The sequence below is a fragment of the Schistocerca nitens genome, chromosome 2 (genome assembly GCF_023898315.1).
Source record: "Schistocerca nitens isolate TAMUIC-IGC-003100 chromosome 2, iqSchNite1.1, whole genome shotgun sequence".
Taxonomy (NCBI): Eukaryota; Metazoa; Arthropoda; class Insecta; order Orthoptera; family Acrididae; genus Schistocerca; species Schistocerca nitens.
The window spans coordinates 689,506,672-689,528,035 of NC_064615.1; the positions used below are offsets into that span (position 1 = coordinate 689,506,672).

At 43.0% G+C, this 21,364-nt stretch overlaps 1 protein-coding gene across 1 annotated transcript in view; it reads right to left on the reverse strand.

The window, feature by feature from the left end:
• Nucleotides 1–21,364, reverse strand: part of LOC126235262 (nipped-B-like protein A) — a 274,736-nt gene that overhangs the window by 180,857 nt on the left and 72,515 nt on the right. Inside the window, exons 4-6 of the mRNA XM_049943992.1 lie at nt 14,216–14,514; nt 13,619–13,813; nt 622–840 (exon numbers count right to left, since the gene is read on the reverse strand). Coding sequence (XP_049799949.1) covers nt 622–840; nt 13,619–13,813; nt 14,216–14,514 — 713 coding nt within the window. The remainder of the gene's footprint in view (nt 1–621; nt 841–13,618; nt 13,814–14,215; nt 14,515–21,364) is intronic.

A 21,364-nucleotide genomic window follows, 5' to 3' on the forward strand; every position in this document is an offset into this window, starting at 1 on the left:
TTCTGTTACATCTACATCACTATACTTTCTCTATTCTGAGACCTGTGTCCTGTTACAAATAGATGTAATTAATATAGGGTGGCAGCTTTGGGGGATAGTTCTACTTACATTTAGTAAATGGGCTCAGTGTCTACTCAATTACATTGAAAGGAAATTTTTCAGTAAGTAGCTTTGCAGGAAATTATACTTAAAAAGGGAATTAATACAGGTTTTTCTACATGGAATTTAATGTTGTCACAGCCATCTTCCTTGTACCTCATGGTCAGTGACATGAGCCACACCCTTTGCCATGGTTGGGGCATAAAAGCCACCATACCAACATTATATCCTTCTATTGTTAGGACTAAACATCCTTGCATTCAAGAAAAATTATGGATGGTTTAATGTTATAGTTGTATTATCTACTTAGTTATAGTTGTATTATCTACTTATGGAGAATAGAAAAGGAATCAAGTAAATACAATATGTTTCTTCACAATTACCAAGCATATTACTGCATTAGTAATCATGTAAATATTGTGGCAAATGTCATAAAAACCATTATTGTTTTTGAAATTGTCTGACTTCCATCAAAGTAATAACTATATATGTAACTAGATTTTCATGCCTGAGGATACTTACAAACAAATTGCAGAGAATGCAGAAGAAAGAATGAACAGCTGGCCACTCTGGCTTGTCCCCTGCAATCAGTAAATCTTGAACAAAAGCTTCGAAGGCCTTGCGATAAGCGTTATCTTCCTTCTTACTTGATGCACATTTTTTTAAAAATTCAAGAAGAAAAACTCCCACTGCTTTAACTGCTGCCTTGTGCTTCTTCACTAGAACAGACTGTATATCAGACTGAGGAAAAGGGAAAAAAAAGCATGAATCAGTTTTTCTTACCAGTTTTGACTTGTGGCAGTGAAACAAATTTTTAATATGAAAAACATTAAAAATCTGAAAGTTACTCTGTGGGTAATGAAATAATCCATGCTGGGAATTACTAGGTGAGACATAAAAGCAAACAAGCAGAAGATATACTTACGATGCTGATTGAAATTACGTGGAAGAGGGGAGGGGGCAAGATGGTGCAATGGCAAGGCATTAGATTCACATTTGGGACGCTAGCAATTCAAACACCTGTCAGACCATCCAAATGTAGGTTTTCAGTGGCTTCTCTAAATCAAATAAGGCATATGGTAGGATGGCTCCTTTGGAAGGGCCATTGTTGATTTCTTATCCCGTCCTTCCCCAAACTGTGGTTACGCTCCATCTCTAATGACCTCATAATTGATAGGATGTTAAACTCCAGTCTTTCTTAGTCCCTTTCTTCCTTGAGTTGTTAGGTAATTTACACTGGTGTCAATCGCATGAGGTCACATATCATTCATATTTAACATTCATGAGTAACAAAAGAACAAATGCCTGAGATAAACCTTATAACAAAATCTTATAGTGCCTTCTACATGTCCCATTTAGAGACAAGAATATGTGCTCATGTCCTACAATTTTGAAACATTTCAATATACGTAATCTCTGATGATCTTGGTTTTTTTATATATATATATATATATATATATATATATATATATATATATATATATATATATATATATATATATATATATACAAAGATGATGTGACTTACCAAATGAAAGTGCTGGCAGGTCGACAGACACACAAACGGTACACAAACACACACACAAAATTCAAGCTTTCACAACAAACTGTTGCCTCATCAGGAAAGAGGGAAGGAGAGGGAAAGACGAAAGGATGTGGGTTTTAAGGGAGAAGGTAAGGAGTCATTCCAATCCCGGGAGCGGAAGGACTTACCTTAGGGGGAAAAAAGGACGGGTATACACTCGCACACACACACATATCCATCCACACATATACAGGCACAAGCATACATCTCACAAGCAGACATATTTAAAGACAAAGAGTTTGGGCAGAGATGTCAGTCGAGGCAGAAGTGCAGAGGCAAAGATGTTGCTGAATGACAGGTGAGGTATGAGTGGCGGCAACTTGAAATTAGCAGAGATTGAGGCCTGGTGGGTAACAGGAAGAGAGGATATATTGAAGAGCAAGTTCCCATCTCCGGAGCTCGGATAGGTTGGTGTTAGTGGGAAGTATCCAGATAACCCGGACGGTGTAACACTGCGCTAAGATGTGCTGGCCGTGCACCAAGGCATGTTTAGCCACAGGGTGATCCTCATTACCAACAAACACTGTCTGCCTGTGTCCATTCATGCGAATGGACAGTTTGTTGCTGGTCATTCCCACATAGAATGCATCACAGTGTAGGCAGGTCAGTTGGTAGATCGCGTGGGTGCCTTCACACGTGGCTCTGCCTTTGATCGTGTACACCCTCCGAGTTACAGGACTGGAGTAGGTGGTGGTGGGAGGGTGCATGGGACAGGTTTTACACCGGGGGCGGTTACAAGGGTAGGAGCCAGAGGGTAGGGAAGGTGGTTTGGGGATTTCATAGGGATGAACTAAGAGGTTACGAAGGTTAGGTGGACGGCGGAAAGACACTCTTGGTGGAGTGGGGAGGATGTCATGAAGGATGGATCTCATTTCAGGGCAGGATTTGAGGAAGTCGTATCCCTGCTGGAGAGCCACATTCAGAATCTGATCCAGTCCCGGAAAGTATCCTGTCACAAGTGGGGCACTTTTGTGGTTCATCTGTGGGAGGTTCTGGGTTTGAGAGGATGAGGAGGTGGCTCTGGTTATTTGCTTCTGTACCAGGTCGGGAGGGTAGTTGCGGGATGCGAAAGCTGTTGTCAGGTTGTTGGTGTAATGCTTCAGGGATTCCGGACTGGAGCAGATTCGTTTGCCACGAATACCTAGGCTGTAGGGAAGGGACCGTTTGATGTGGAATGGGTGGCAGCTGTCGTAATGGAGGTACTGTTGCTTGTTGGTGGGTTTGATGTGGACGGACGTGTGAAGCTGGCCATTGGACAGGTGGAGGTCAACATCAAGGAAAGTGGCATGGGATTTGGAGTAGGACCAGGTGAATCTGATGGAACCAAAGGAGTTGAGGTTGGAGAGGAAATTCTGGAGTTCTTCTTCACTGTGAGTCCAGATCATGAAGATGTCATCAATAAATCTGTACCAAACTTTGGGTTGGCAGGCCTGGGTAACCAAGAAGGCTTCCTCTAAGTGACCCATGAATAGGTTGGCGTACGAAGGGGCCATCCTGGTACCCATGGCTGTTCCCTTTAATTGTTGGTATGTCTGGTCTTCAAAAGTGAAGAAGTTGTGGGTCAGGATGAAGCTGGCTAAGGTAATGAGGAAAGAGGTTTTAGGTAGGGTGGCAGGTGATCGGCGTGAAAGGAAGTGCTCCATCGCAGCAAGGCCCTGGACGTGCGGGATATTTGTGTATAAGGAAGTGGCATCAATGGTTACAAGGATGGTTTCTGGGGGTAACGGATTGGGTAAGGATTCCAGGCGTTCGAGAAAGTGGTTGGTGTCTTTGATGAAGGATGGGAGACTGCATGTAATGGGTTGAAGGTGTTGATCTACGTAGGCAGAGATACGTTCTGTGGGGGCTTGGTAACCAGCTACAATGGGGCGGCCGGGATGATTGGGTTTGTGAATTTTAGGAAGAAGGTAGAAGGTAGGGGTGCGGGGTGTCGGTGGTGTCAGGAGGTTGATGGAGTCAGGTGAAAGGTTTTGTAGGGGGCCTAAGGTTCTGAGGATTCCTTGAAGCTCCGCCTGGACATCCGGAATGGGATTACCTTGGCAGACTTTGTATGTGGTGTTGTCTGAAAGCTGACGCAGTCCCTCAGCCACATACTCCCGACGATCAAGTACCACAGTCGTGGAACCCTTGTCCGCCGGAAGAATGACGATGGACCGGTCAGCCTTCAGATCACGGATAGCCTGGGCTTCAGCAGTGGTGATGTTGGGAGTAGGATTAAGGTTTTTTAAGAAGGATTGAGAGGCAAGGCTGGAAGTCAGAAATTCCTGGAAGGTTTGGAGAGGGTGATTTTGAGGAAGAGGAGGTGGGTCCCGCTGTGACGCTGTCCATGCGGAGCTTCAAGGAATCCTCAGAACCTTAGGCCCCCTACAAAACCTTTCACCTGACTCCATCAACCTCCTGACACCACAGACACCCCGCACCCCTACCTTCTACCTTCTTCCTAAAATTCACAAACCCAATCATCCCGGCCGCCCCATTGTAGCTGGTTACCAAGCCCCCACAGAACGTATCTCTGCCTACGTAGATCAACACCTTCAACCCATTACATGCAGTCTCCCATCCTTCATCAAAGACACCAACCACTTTCTCGAACGCCTGGAATCCTTACCCAATCCATTACCCCCAGAAACCATCCTTGTAACCATTGATGCCACTTCCTTATACACAAATATCCCGCACGTCCAGGGCCTTGCTGCGATGGAGCACTTCCTTTCACGCCGATCACCTGCCACCCTACCTAAAACCTCTTTCCTCATTACCTTAGCCAGCTTCATCCTGACCCACAACTTCTTCACTTTTGAAGACCAGACATACCAACAATTAAAGGGAACAGCCATGGGTACCAGGATGGCCCCTTCGTACGCCAACCTATTCATGGGTCACTTAGAGGAAGCCTTCTTGGTTACCCAGGCCTGCCAACCCAAAGTTTGGTACAGATTTATTGATGACATCTTCATGATCTGGACTCACAGTGAAGAAGAACTCCAGAATTTCCTCTCCAACCTCAACTCCTTTGGTTCCATCAGATTCACCTGGCCCTACTCCAAATCCCATGCCACTTTCCTTGATGTTGACCTCCACCTGTCCAATGGCCAGCTTCACACGTCCGTCCACATCAAACCCACCAACAAGCAACAGTACCTCCATTACGACAGCTGCCACCCATTCCACATCAAACGGTCCCTTCCCTACAGCCTAGGTATTCGTGGCAAACGAATCTGCTCCAGTCCGGAATCCCTGAAGCATTACACCAACAACCTGACAACAGCTTTCGCATCCCGCAACTACCCTCCCGACCTGGTACAGAAGCAAATAACCAGAGCCACCTCCTCATCCTCTCAAACCCAGAACCTCCCACAGAAGAACCACAAAAGTGCCCCACTTGTGACAGGATACTTTCCGGGACTGGATCAGATTCTGAATGTGGCTCTCCAGCAGGGATACGACTTCCTCAAATCCTGCCCTGAAATGAGATCCATCCTTCATGACATCCTCCCCACTCCACCAAGAGTGTCTTTCCGCCGTCCACCTAACCTTCGTAACCTCTTAGTTCATCCCTATGAAATCCCCAAACCACCTTCCCTACCCTCTGGCTCCTACCCTTGTAACCGCCCCCGGTGTAAAACCTGTCCCATGCACCCTCCCACCACCACCTACTCCAGTCCTGTAACCCGGAGGGTGTACACGATCAAAGGCAGAGCCACGTGTGAAGGCACCCACGCGATCTACCAACTGACCTGCCTACACTGTGATGCATTCTATGTGGGAATGACCAGCAACAAACTGTCCATTCGCATGAATGGACACAGGCAGACAGTGTTTGTTGGTAATGAGGATCACCCTGTGGCTAAACATGCCTTGGTGCACGGCCAGCACATCTTAGCGCAGTGTTACACCGTCCGGGTTATCTGGATACTTCCCACTAACACCAACCTATCCGAGCTCCGGAGATGGGAACTTGCTCTTCAATATATCCTCTCTTCCTGTTACCCACCAGGCCTCAATCTCCGCTAATTTCAAGTTGCCGCCACTCATACCTCACCTGTCATTCAACAACATCTTTGCCTCTGCACTTCTGCCTCGACTGACATCTCTGCCCAAACTCTTTGTCTTTAAATATGTCTGCTTGTGAGATGTATGCTTGTGCCTGTATATGTGTGGATGGATATGTGTGTGTGTGCGAGTGTATACCCGTCCTTTTTTCCCCCTAAGGTAAGTCCTTCCGCTCCCGGGATTGGAATGACTCCTTACCTTCTCCCTTAAAACCCACATCCTTTCGTCTTTCCCTCTCCTTCCCTCTTTCCTGATGAGGCAACAGTTTGTTGCGAAAGCTTGAATTTTGTGTGTGTGTTTGTGTACCGTTTGTGTGTCTGTCGACCTGCCAGCACTTTCATTTGGTAAGTCACATCATCTTTGTTTTTAGATATATTTTTCCTATCTTACAACTACACCTTTGCACTATTTTTCTACGTAGTCTCCATAGCGATTGAGGCACTTATCGTATCTCTTCACAAGCTTTGAAATTCCTTCTGCATAAAAATCACCCGCTTGTGCCTGGACCCAGCCTGTGACCGCATCTTTGAGCTCTTCGTCATCATCAAACCGCTGTGACCCGAGCCATTTCTTCAAATGCATGAAGAGGTGATAATCACTTGGCGCCAGGTCTGGGCTGTAAGGTGGATGGTTGATAACGTCCCACTTGAAGGACTCAAGAAGGGCCGTTGTTCTGCGAGCAGAGTGAGGACGGGCGTTATCGTGCAAAAAAACGATACCGGAAGTCAGCATACCACGGCGTTTGTTCTGTATAGCCCGTCGTGACTTTTTTATTGTTTCACAGTACACGTCTTGATTAATGGTCGTACCACGTTCCACGAATTCAACCAACAACACCCCTTTGGCATCCCAAAACACCGTTGCCATCAGTTTTCTGGCAGAAAAATCTTGCGAGGCTTTTCTTGGTTTGGTAGGCGAATTTGAATGTGCCCACATCTTTGATTGTTCTTTTGTCTCAGGGTTCACGTACTTAATCCAGGTTTCGTCACCGGTCACGATTCTGTTTAACAATGGTTCTCCTTCGTCCTCATAACGTGACAGAAAGTCTAATGCAGAGGCCATTCTTTGAGTTTTGTGGTGGTCGGTAAGAATTTTGGGCACCCATCGTGCACAGAACTGACGGTAACCCTATCTTGCTGTCACTATCTCGTACAAGAGAGTCTTAGAAATCTGTGGAAAACCAGTAGACAACTCCGACATTGAGAAACGTCGATTTTCACGAACTTTTGCATCAACTGTCTGAACGAGTTCGTCAGTCACCAATGATGGTCTACCACTCCTCTCTTCATCATGAACGTTTTCTCGTCCACTTTTAAATAAACGTACCCATTCACGGACAACTCCTTCACTCATAACTCTTGGTCCGTACACGGCACAAAGCTCACGATGAATAGCTGCTGCAGAATATCCTTTGGTTGTAAAAAACCTTATGACAGCACGCACTTCACATTTGGCGGGGTTTTCTATTGCAGCACACATTTCAAACTGCCACAAAAACTAAACTAGCGCAGGTACGACGTTCACTCGACCACGGCTTGATGCCGACTGACCTGTTGAGTGCGTGAACGCACAGATGGCGTCGCTACTCCCCCCACAACCCGCACTGTGACCAATCGGAGGTTACTTTCTGAACCGCCCTCGTATATACACTCCTGGAAATTGAAATAAGAACACCGTGAATTCATTGTCCCAGGAAGGGGAAACTTTATTGACACATTCCTGGGGTCAGATACATCACATGATCACACTGACAGAACCACAGGCACATAGACACAGGCAACAGAGCATGCACAATGTTGGCACTAGTACAGTGTATATCCACCTTTCGCAGCAATGCAGGCTGCTATTCTCCCATGGAGACGATCGTAGAGATGCTGGATGTAGTCCTGTGGAACGGCTTGCCATGCCATTTCCACCTGGCGCCTCAGTTGGACCAGCGTTCGTGCTGGACGTGCAGACCGCGTGAGACGACGCTTCATCCAGTCCCAAACATGCTCAATGGGGGACAGATCCGGAGATCTTGCTGGCCAGGGTAGTTGACTTACACCTTCTAGAGCATGTTGGGTGGCACGGGATACATGCGGACGTGCATTGTCCTGTTGGAACAGCAAGTTCCCTTGCCAGTCTAGGAATGGTAGAACGATGGGTTCGATGACGGTTTGGATGTACCGTGCACTATTCAGTGTCCCCTCGACGATCACCAGTGGTGTACGGCCAGTGTAGGAGATCGCTCCCCACACCATGATGCCGGGTGTTGGCCCTGTGTGCCTCGGTCGTATGCAGTCCTGATTGTGGCGCTCACCTGCACGGCGCCAAACACGCATACGACCATCATTGGCACCAAGGCAGAAGCGACTCTCATCGCTGAAGACGACACGTCTCCATTCGTCCCTCCATTCACGCCTGTCGCGACACCACTGGAGGCGGGCTGCACGATGTTGGGGCGTGAGCGGAAGACGGCCTAACGGTGTGCGGGACCGTAGCCCAGCTTCATGGAGACGGTTGCGAATGGTCCTCGCCGATACCCCAGGAGCAACAGTGTCCCTAATTTGCTGGGAAGTGGCGGTGCGGTCCCCTACGGCACTGCGTAGGATCCTACGGTCTTGGCGTGCATCCGTGCGTCGCTGCGGTCCGGTCCCAGGTCGACGGGCACGTGCACCTTCCGCCGACCACTGGCAACAACATCGATGTACTGTGGAGACCTCACACCCCACGTGTTGAGCAATTCGGCGGTACGTCCACCCGGCCTCCCGCATGCCCACTATACGCCCTCGCTCAAAGTCCGTCAACTGCACATACGGTTCACGTCCACGCTGTCGCGGCATGCTACCAGTGTTAAAGACTGCGATGGAACTCCGTATGCCACGGCAAACTGGCTGACACTGACGGCGGCGGTGCACAAATGCTGCGCAGCTAGCGCCATTCGACGGCCAACACCGCGGTTCCTGGTGTGTCCGCTGTGCCGTGCGTGTGATCATTGCTTGTACAGCCCTCTCGCAGTGTCCGGAGCAAGTATGGTGGGTCTGACACACCGGTGTCAATCTGTTCTTTTTTCCATTTCCAGGAGTGTAAAATATATATATATATATATATATATATATATATATATATATATATATATATATATATATATATATATATAATAGAGGGAAACATTCCACGCAGGAAAAATATATCTAAAAACAAAGATGATGTGACTTACCAAATGAAAGTGCTGGCAAGTCGACAGACACACAAACAAACACAAACATACACACAAAATACTAGCTTTCGCAACAAACTGTTGCCTCATCAGGAAAGAGGGAAGGAGAGGGAAAGATGAAAGGATGTGGGTTTTAAGGGAGAGGGTAAGGAGTCATTCCAATCCCGGGAGCGGAAGGACTTACCTTAGGGGGAAAAAAGGACGGGTATACACTCGCACACACACACACACACACATATCCATCCTCACGTAAACAGACACGGCTCGTGTCTGTGTATGTGCGGATGGATATGTGTGTGTGTGCGAGTGTATACCCGTCCTTTTTTCCCCAAGGTAAGTCTTTCTGCTCCCGGGATTGGAATGACTCCTTAACCTCTCCCTTAAAACCCACATCCTTTCATCTTTCCCTCTCCTTCCCTCTTTCCTGACGAAGCAACCGTTGGTTGCGAAAGCTAGTATTTTGTGTGTATGTTTGTGTGTCTGTCGACCTGCCAGCACTTTCATTTGGTAAGTCACATCATCTTTGTTTTTTTATATATATATATATATATATATATATATATATATATATAACTTACCAAACGGGAAAGCGCTGATAGATAGGCACAATAAAAATTTATTTATTGTGCCTATCTACCAGCGCTTTCCCGTTTGGTAAGTCATGGAATCTCTGTTTTTAATATATTTTTCCCATGTGGAAAAATATATAACACTTCTAGCTAAAAAGCGAACAGTGTATTACACATCTCAAACAAAATGAGTTCCTCTTGAGCTCAAGAATTTTTCACTAGTACAACTAGTAGTATAGAAAGCCTTCATGAAAATATCTCTTCATTTGTACGTAACAATGAAAAAGTTGTTATATATTTAATTCTGTGCCATGATATGCAGTTTTATTGCCATGGTGTAGAGGCAAAACAGGAATAAACATGTCAACAATTCTTAAAATGTAAGACAGTACTGAATACATAATTATTGTCATCTCGCTGCTAGCATTAGTATTTACATTGCACAAAAGAACCCATTTTGACAGTGTCAAAATCCAAACACTATTTTAGATCAACTTAATATGTATACTATATTTAATTATTCAATTCCTGGCTACTCATTATCAGTGAAGGGTTATGGTAGATGAAAATAATCCTCAAGGATTAAAACTGTTGAATGCTGAAAGGGGCATTATAAAACTCGAAGAATTCACTTGTCAAGGTACAACACTACTGAGCATATTTCAGAAAAAGCTTGTACCACCACAGTTCACCATGCACTAGGCAGGTGAGTGACAATCAATAAGCTGCTAATCAGCACCAAGAGTATGCTACCGTAACTGAAATGCACCAGGATCATACTATGAGGACCAACAATGATCAGAGAAAAGTAAAATGGTCTGATTAGTTTCTTATTTTCCATGTTATTTCCATGTGAAGACGCTGACATCCTGGATAAGAAAGTTGAAACCCTTATTGCTAGTTCAGTTCACACAGGATTTGAAAAACACAATTACTTCGTAGAGTACCTTACATTATCAGTCAGATTGGCTACTGTAAGCTATTAAACCATTCAATTAAGTATGTGGGAAATCTCTTAAAAATAACGTAGATATTTATGTTGAGAACAGGAAAGAGAAACAGGCACAAGTTTACATTCATTTAACAATTTCGAGCTGTGAGTTTGCAACTGCTACTCACCATAGAGACTTAAAAAGTAGTCATAGCTAATCCACCTTTTTGGTTTACACCTAGAACAAGTGGTTCTCTTTGGGTTGACCAGAGCAAGTGCTGCATTTCAGAAGTTCTTTGAGCAGTACTTTTATTTTATTCCCATGTGTGTGAATTGCATGGGTTACCATGCCCAGCATCCCCATGTGACGGAAGTATATACAAAATATGTATGTCTTATTTAATAAACTGCAGGCTCTGGCACTTTAATGTAACATATACAAATACTAAGTTTTTCAACTTGGTATAGAATATCTAGGGTATATACTCAGTGAAAATGGTGTTGCCTCAACTCAGTGACATCTTTGGACAACTGATAAATTACCTATGCGAATAAATTTAAGAACTGCAATCTTTTCTTGGAAACATTAATTGTTACATGTACTTTACTACTGAAGCAGTTGGCATTATGTAGCTTTCAAAGAAGCTGCAGAGTAAATCAGCAAAAAGTTTTTGATCACTTTGTACACCATGCTGAGAAGGCCAACTGAAGGTTGACATTAACAGCTGCAAGCTGACCACGAAAACTGTCACTGGAACAAGATAGTACTTCTCAGATGGTATTCAATTATACAGTGATATCAGGTGGTTATAATTAAATTGACAGCAGTGTCGCACCACCTTGCATGAAAATAATGGTGTGAACACAGTTGTGTTCTTGCAAAGCTGGGTTTACGTGTTACATGAGGAGGTCCTTATAACATGCAGATGTCACTGTGCACCAAACAGTCTTATGAGGTATCATCTCCTTGAAAAAGAAAGTACCGAGAATGAAGGAGTCTTGTCAAACCCCCAACACACAGTCACATAAGATGAGTGCAGTGGATGTTCCTGCGCAGCATGTGGTGGAGTAGAGCCCCATATGGAGCAGTTCTGTGCATTCATGGCATCATGCAGAGTAAAATGTACCTCACCTGTCACAAGAGTATTTCCCAGCCACATGACATCCATCTTAATTCATGCCAAAAAACGGAGGGCAAAGTCACAGCATTGTAGCCTATATTGGGACCTCATTTGGCGTCAATTTTGAATCTTGTAAGGATACCAGTGTAAAATGAGCAACAAAATCTTTGTAACTCTTGACCAGGGGAGAAACAATTTCGATGACACAGCTTGAGTGCTCGCTGCAGAATTTGAGGCAATTGCTGCATGGTTGGCTATAGCTACAGCAATTTCATCAATAACTGACCTGGAAATGGACCACCTCCTTCTCCCTACTGCAGCACCTAATTCACCTGTTTCTTCAAATTTTTTAATCATGTTCCTTAGACCATTTATTGACATGGAGCCTCCTTGCAGCTGTTTCTGTCAGTGATATTCCTGTAGTGCAGTGCTGCTATTACTACTGTTCTGATAAAACAACTTTATCAGCAGTGTACAGTCTTTATTCTTTATGGCCACTGCGTTTTATACGCAAAAGTCCAACCTTCTCAATCATGTACACCAACAGTCACTTCATACAAGAAATCAAAACGCATCATCAAGCAACACACAGCATACAGACATCGAAATAGGAAACATTTCACATTATGACTGCTTATAGCACTATATTTTCACCTAGTGGGAGGAAGTGAGACTACTATTTTTTTCAGCAGACTCCTCTGCAAGTGCATCGATTAATGAACATACCTACGATGTTTCAGCATCCTGTGATGTATACAGTGCACAATGCAGCACTCTGAACACTGTCAGTTTAATTATAACCATCAGGTATGTGTGCGACACTAACATAACTAGCCATCAGAAGTAATACATTTCTAATGACATTAGACATTAATCCACAAGTAATTTCAAACAGACACAAATATATGCAACAACATGATGTAGGCTTAAAACATAGTAATAAGGACAAAGCTTTACACATACAATTTGTTTGTGTTTCATATAAGCACTGACTCCAGACATTTTATGATTTCATAAGCTTAATCATGAGCAAACAGTGTAAGGTGGGTAAATTGTAAGCATACCACAAAAAACATAATGATAAGATTTAAATTATGGCAGTGCCTTGAGCATGTTAATCTTGGTCTATGTAGATTTAATGTAGCTTGTACAGTTTAAATTTTTTTAAAGTTCAACTTACTGCTGAGAATGTTAAGTGTCCACCTACATGACAAAATTCTTAACAGCAAAAAGACAGTTAAGTACCATAAGGGTTAAAAATACTGTGCATTTTGGGTGACAGTAAGCCCAAGAGCGTTAGCTGGACTTAGCATCTTTGTTGAGGATTGTACAGACACATATTTTATATGAAGTGTGGTGTCTATACTTGGTACTTCCCCAGGAGAAAGTCACAGGACTGATGGAGTGTTGTGAAGGTTTAAGTTCATGTATTTAGAGTATGCAGCAGTGTGGGTTATTATGTATAGACTTTGAATTATTTTTTTGATGCTCCCTCTGAAACAGTGACACCTTTCCGTCGTGTTTTGAACTAGAATTTGGATTGTGTGAAGCTACTTTTGACTGTATGTCCATGTGTTCATGCCCCACTTTTGATATCCAAGATGTGGTGTGTTTCCTGTCAGATACAGAGATGATTCAAGCCATGGTGCATTTCTTACTACAGACAGTCCATGCTGCACTTCTCCTAACACAGCTGTCACAAACATTTATTGGCAAAGTCAAGTTTTCCTGTTGCTTTGACACCAGCTGGCATTGGTTAAAGGGGGGGGCGGGGGGGGGGGGGCAGCAGCATCATACGTACGTGTGTGTGTGTGTGTGTGTGTGTGTGTGTGTGTGTGTGTGTGTGTGTGTGTGTGTGTGTGTGTGTGTGTGTGTGTGTGTGTGTGGGCCCCGCGCGCGCACACACGCACACTAGAGAGTAGTGGAGAGTTTTAGGGACTATACAAAACTTAAAATAAGTTTAGTATTCCAAGATTCATGTTGCAGTCCTCACTGCTATGAGTATCAAAATTTGCTACTGTGTTATATTTCTAAATGCAAGAAAAACTGATGACATACCTCAGACATAAGGGTTGTAGACATGTCTACAGAACACTGTACAAGTTGTAACACAACAGCAGTAAGCATCTGAATGCTACCACTACTGTCAATTTTATATGTGCGTAGAATCTGGTTATTGCATGATGATTTCATTGTACTTGCAAGGAGTCCTCCAAGTACAGCATGCCTGAACTTTTCATACGTAGAAAAAATCTGTAGGGATTTGATCAGATTCTTATTATGTAAGAAATACATCACACAAGTAGGATAAAATAAGAAAAACAGAAACCAACTGGAATCTCACATTGGTATTACAATCAATATGAAAGTCCAATTCGACGAGCAAGCTAACATGCTGCTCTGTGGGAATGCTAAGATATTGACATGTTTTATTTTCATTTTTAACAACAAAACAGCATGCTTGATAACATAGAAAACCCATCTGTCTTCTTACTTATTTACATTTTCACTATACTTGTTTTTTTTTCATATAATAGGGAATATGGCAAGAAAGCCATCAAACTATAGACTTAAGAGTAACCAGAAGCACAGAGATATTCAAAATATTCTCATTATCTAAAATAAATATTTTTAAAAAAGGAGAATAAAACTCACAATTCCTAGGAGACGTAGTGCAGCCAGCTGAATTTCTGCTATGTTGTTGATGAAGAAAGGGCTCACAGATAAGGAACACATGGCAGAAATGTGTTGTGGAGCTGCACGATATAATGCGACTACTTCCATTAATTGGCATATTCCATTCACAATTTGGTGGTATAAAACTTTTATTGCTTTCCCCTCCTGTTCCTCCACCTGCACTGCTGTTATTCGATCACTACCTTCTTTACAAAGTGTGTGCTGCTTTTTCATACCTGCTTTCTTCCTTCTAAGATTACTACAGTTGTTTGTAGGACCTGCATCATGACAGTTTTACATTGGAATAACAAAACTATTTTAACTCGTATTACATTTTGCAGGATGTTTTAAAAGAATTCTTGATTTTTATAATCTCTTTTAATTCTTGTACAATTATAAGACATAGGTAATAAGATATAGTGGAGGTGATTAAAAAACATTGTTCATCCTACAACTGAGGAGGATCGAATACATGCGAAGAAACAGCTATGATTTTAGTAACTTAAAATTTCATTACGGAACTATTCCAGATTATATACTGAAACTGGTACTTCCAAAATTATACAGTTAAGGGCATACATCAAACAATAAAAAGTACAAATAGTTCATTAAAAAGTCTGAAGAGTTTGTAAACCAATCCAGCATTACTTCATAATATTCCCTTACCTTTTTCGTTCCCTCAAGGCTCCTACCGTCATAAACTCCACATGCATAATTTATTTTTAGATGTTCTGTAAACTGTTTTTACAAGTGAAAAATAAAACTAAAAATAAATAATACAGATTAAAATGATCTTAGTTAAAATGAACACACCTAATCAAAACAGCGATTACAACAATTCTGTCAGGAAGAACATGTTCCTAGATACTGAGAGAATATATATATATATATATCACAGATGTATCTAAAAACAAAGATGATGTGACTTACCAAACGAAAGCGCTGGCAGGTCGATACACACAAACACAAACATACACACAAAATTCAAGCTTTCGCAACAAACTGTTGCCTCATCAGGAAAGAGGGAAGGAGAGGGAAAGACGAAAGGATGTGGGTTTTAAGGGACAGGGTAAGGAATCATTCCAATCCCGGGAGCGGAAAGACTTACCTTAGGGGGAAAAAAGGACAGGTATACACTCGCACACACACACATAACCATCCGCACATACACAGACACAAGCAGACAGTTGTAAAGGCAAAGAGTTTGGGCAGAGATGTCAGTCGAGGTGGAAGTACAGAGGCAAAGATGTTGTTGAAAGACAGGTGAGGTATGAGCGGCGGCAACTTGAAATTAGCAGAGGCTGAGGCCTGGCGGGGGCAAGTTCTCATCTACGGAGTTCTGACAGGTTGGTGTTAGTGGGAAGTATCCAGATAACCCGGACGGTGTAACACTGTGCCAAGATGTGCTGGCTGTGCACCAAGGCATGTTTAGCCACAGGGTGATCCTCATTACCAACAAACACTGTCTGCCTGTGTCCATTCATGCGAATGGACAGTTTGTTGCTGGTCATTCCCACATAGAAAGCTTCACAGTGTAGGCAGGTCAGTTGGTAAATCACGTGGGTGCTTTTACACGTGGCTCTGCCTTTGATCGTGTCCACCTTCCGGGTTACAGGACTGGAGTAGGTGGTGGTGGGAGGGTGCATGGGACAGGTTTCACACTGGGGGCGGTTACAAGGGTAGGAGCCAGAGGGTAGGGAAGGTGGTTTGGGGATTTCATAGGGATGAACTAAGAGGTTATGAAGGTTAGGTGGACGGCGGAAAGACACTCTTGGTGGAGTGGGGAGGATGTCATGAAGGATGGATCTCATTTCAGGGCAGGATTTGAGGAAGTCGTATCCCTGCTGGAGAGCCACATTCAGAGTCTGATCCAGTCCCGGAAAGTATCCTGTCACAAGTGGGGCACTTTTGTGGTTCTTCTGTGGGAGGCTTTCGCTTCCCGCAACTACCCTCCCGACCTGGTACAGAAGCAAATAACCAGAGCCACTTCCTCATCCCCTCAAACCCAGAACCTCCCACAGAAGAACCACAAAAGTGACCCAATTGGGGGGGGGGGGGGGGCGCAGTGTAGGCGGAGAGAGATGTGCTGCCGGATCGGGATTTGAACCTGGCATGGGCCACCCAGATTTCCACCTAGCACCACATACCTGCAGTCCCTGTCCAGTTCCTCCAAGCTCGCTGCTTTGAGATTCCCACAAGAGGTCGGATGTAATTGTGTACCCACACTGAAGACAGTTGATTCATTCCCCATCAAGGTGCATCAATTATATGAATGCGTGGTGTGTTCTTTTGGACATATCCGAAAGAACAGACAACACACATTCATACAATATGTCTGTACTGAGTAGTGCACTGTGTCTCGAAGATTCCTGAACCTTGCACAACAGCTGCCAAAAAGGCTTATTTCTTATTTCTGGTGGGACATTGTTCTGACCTACAGCAAAACACCATCTTCCATTACTTTGTATTAGTTTCTATTCCTGTAGTAGATTTACAACCGTGTATCACAACTGTGAGAGTATGCCTATAGGATGGCACATTATGATAATGCTCTGGATCATGCAATCATTCTTGGTTGCAGTACCTGCTATTTCATCAAACAGAATTCAAATATGACCTGATAGTCAGCAGAATAACACCTCCATCCTTGGTCTTTTCAGATGCAGAAGGGTGTTGAGCATCGTAAAGAACTGTTTTTCTGATGAGTACACACTGTGAGAAGGTTGAAACAGATAAATAATGTTGATGCTTTCAGAAGACTGACTCACTCCAAAGCCCTCAAGGTCACATCTGATCAGTGGATCCAAGGACATGTCCTTGGAGGATGTCACAGAGCAGCCAGAATTGTTGCCCTGCTGAGACCTATATACATATGGCAAATATGGTTTTCATTAATACATGTCCCAGATGGGTATGTGGGTCATTAGTGAGTAATGTAAGATATGGTCACAAGCAACTGAATCAGGTATCTACCTCACAGTACAAGGAGTTCCATTTTTATTAACAATAACTCTGAGGAAACATCATGGCATGGGTTCTATGAAACAAAAAGTGTTGGAGAATAATCCAAATCAATTACTGTTCGACTGCCTCCCAGAACTCACTGAAATTGGGCAGAATGGGTGCCAAGACAATCACAAGTTATGTAAGAATGTAAATACACACATCACAAAAAGTTTTGCATCACCTCACTTCTGTGAGTACCGGAACCTGTACAGAAAACTGGAATAGAGATCAACATAAACATCATCCGCCCTTTTTATTGCTCATGAAAGCCACACATTGCGTGTTGTACCACCATACAGCAAGACCTTCAGAAGTGGTGGTCCAGATTGCTGGACACACGGGTACCTCTAATACCCAGTAGCAAGCCCTCTTGCATTGATGCATGCCTGTATTCATCGTGGCATATTATCCACACGTTCGTTAAGGCACTGTTAGTCCAGATTGCCCCACTTCTCAATGGTGATTCAGCATAGATCCCTCAGAGTGGTTGGTGGGTCAAGTTGTCCAAAAACAGCCCTTTTCAATCTATCCCAGGCATGTTTGAAAGGATTCATATCTGGAGAACATGCTGGCCACTCTAGTTGAGCGATGTCATTATCCTGAAGGATGTCGTCCACAAGATGTGCACAATGGGGGCACAAATTGTCGTCCATGAAGATGAATGCCTCGCCAATATGCTGCCAATATGGTTGCACTATCGGTCGGAGGCTGGCATTCACGTATCATACAGCCATTACGGTGCCTTCCATGAGCACCAGCAGCATAAGCCGGCCCCACATAATGCCACCCCAAAACAGTAGGGAACCTCCACTTTGCTGCACTTGCTGGACAGTGTGTCTAAGGTGTTCAGCCTGACCGGGTTGCCTCCAAACATCTCTCCAACGATTGTCTGGTTGAAGGCATACGCGACACTCATCAGTGAAGAGAACATTATGCCAATCCTGAGTAGTCCATTCAGCACGTTGTTGGAGCCCATCTGTACCACGCTGCGTGGTGTCGTGGTTGCAAAGATGGACCTCACCATGGACGATGGGAGTGAAGTTGCGCATAATGCAGCCTATTGGGCAGAGTTTGAGTCGTAACACGATGTCCTGTGGCTGCACAAAAAGCATTATTCAACACAGTGGCATTCCTGTCAGGGTTCCTCCAAGCCATAGTCCATAGGTAACGCTCATCCACTGCAGTAGTAACCCTTGGGCGGCCTGAGCGAGGCATGTCATCGACAGTTCGTCTCTGTATCTCCTCCATGTCCGAACAACATAGCTTTGGTTCACTCCGAGATGCCTGGACACTTCCCTTGTTGAGAGCCCTTCCTGGTGCAAAGTAACAATATGGACATGATTGAACCAAGGTATTGACCATCTAGACGTGGTTGAACTATGCAACACTTTTGTTGATCTGTGTAATGTAAGAATGAAGGAAACAATTCAGCAATTAACAAATTTTCTGACTCGACATGCAGACAAAAATGAATGAAAACTTCACTAGAGTGCAAGCAGGTGCACACACATACGTGCATGACCCCTCCCCCCCCCCTCCACACACACACACACACACACACACACACACACACACACACACACACACCTGAAGTTTTCATTCTTCTTTCTGTGACTCAATACTTCTACTATATTCAGTGTGTTGTTTCCTTTACTCCTAAATTATTCAACCGATGGTGTAAGGGATGTGTTCAAGAGGCTTGATGTCATGTGACAAGAGACCATGCAAGCAACCTCAGGTCTGTGAAATGTTTCTTGTACACTTATGACACAGTTCAGAAGCAAATGGGGTGATGCATTACTAGTTCAAAATATAGGTTGCCCACTTGGTACTGCAGGCAATCAAAGAGAGGCATACAACTGGAAAATATGTTTCTGTATCAACCACAATGAAAGACAATGACTGACAAATCTGGAGCACCATTTCATTCCATGTAAACATTTGTATTTGTACTTATACCAGTTTATTCCTGCAGAGCTTAAAGAGAAATTTTGTGTAAGAATACTATAAGTAGACCACTTCATAGCATCAGCTCGAACCCAAATGACAAGCAAGGAACCAAAGAGACAGCCGTAAAGGGGAGGGGATGGTGTGGGTGGGTGAGTGGGGGGAGTCTATGGCAAGGCTCCTGTAAGGGGACAGTGTAATGCAACAGACTAAGATTCACCATTTGTACCATACAATACATTTGATTACTGGAGATCATGATACACTGTAACTTTGACATCAAGTCTTAATTTTCAGTGCACATTAATCACTGTATAATGGCATTAGGAACAATAATTACCTTACAGAAGAAATTACTTTAACTGAATTTTCCAAGATGATAGAACTATATGATCATGACAGAAACAATCGTCACATTACTAGATTTCAGTATCATTTGCAACATAGTATTTTGTACAGATTGATAAACATTTGTCATTTGCTTTAGCATTGGTGTAGGGAGTTCAAATACTACTTTATTTTTGGTGAATTTTTTTAATATTACTTGTTAAAGGGATTTATTTTACAAAAAATAGCATAGAAAAGCTTTGCAATTCAAGCAATAGTTGATTGGAAACATATTTATTTTCTGTTGACTTTGATGTCACATGTGAAATTATTTGTATTAATGTTTCTTCACTTTAATTAACATGAAATACTAACTGTAATAAAACTAAAAATACAATGCATTGTCAATATTCTGCACAAGGGCCGATATTAGGATAAAGCAGTTAGTTGTTGTGAAGTAGTAGCAGTTGTTCAAGGGGTGAAGTTCAGTTATTGTTAAAAGTTATGCAAGTAGCAAGTTTGTAGTGAAGAAATTATAAATAATTGAAGAAACTTGTGACATTTTGGTTGTAAGAAGATTAATTAAAAGACAATACCAGAACTACTAAACTATAATACAGAATATTTAAAAAGAAACAGAAACAATCATCACATTACTAGATTTCAGTATCATTTGCAGCATAGTATTTTGTACAGATTGATAAACATTTGACATTTGCTTTAGCATTGTTGTAGGGAGTTCAAATACTACTTTATTTTTGGTGAATTTTTTTAATATTACTTGTTACAGTTCAACCAGGACATCTGACAGTAAATGAGAATGATACACTTCAAATTCAACAGGCTAAGTATTAATATGTCACAAAATTGTTTATGTTCTAATTATGAATACAACAAGAAACACAGTTATGAGAAACCAGCAACTATTTATTTTGTCACTGAAATCCAACGTAGACAGTTCAAGACAGTTATATGACAAGCACTGCACAAGAGAGGCCAGCTGGAGTCAGCACATAACATTATAAAGCTATTTGCCTGTCAGTGGCCACTGGCTTCCTGCTGCAGGTGACTGAGGTGCCATCCACGGTCAGTGGCCTCTGGTGGAGGTGCCTGGAGCTGTTGAACAGTGCACCACTCAAATGCGATACACACCATAGTAGGTGCCAGAAATGTAGTAATGCCCAGGTTACTACACTCCCCTCTCTTTGTGACGAAGAGTGCCCAGATGCTGCCTCCTCTGCAACACTATGATAGTTGACATGCCCAGTGTCTGAAGCAGCTGTCCTGAGTGCAAGCACATCTCAGTCTGCAAGAACTAGCACCTAGGGGCACAAGTAATGTGAGTGCAGACACTCAAGTCTTCCTACCCGCTGTCATATGATCCCAGTACTCCCAAGGTAGGGGCCATGTCGTTGGCAGTTTTCAATGGTGTCTTGTGCTGTTTGTGGTGAAATAACAGTTTAATAAGCTTTTGGAAGCGTTTGTCCACTATGTTTTTTCAAGTTGTCGGTGCATTGAACTCATTTAGTAAATTTTGTGCAGCAGTTTTCAGCTGACCTTTTTTATTGATTCTAGTGAAATATTTCAGTAAAATTTTCATTCACTATTTTAATTTCATTGAGTGTTACAATAGCCACTTGAATTTTTGGTTTTAGCTAAGAAATTATGTGAAGTTTTGGTAGCATTGGTATTAGTTGTGGTTTAGTAGTATTAATAAAAGTTGTTGCTTTCCCAATAGAGAGAGAATTTTGAGACCACTATTGTTAGGTTTTTTAAATAGTTCTACTGTTGTAACTGAGCTACAGTAACATAGACATTTAGTTTGTCTAGCAACTGTTATAGTTTTAC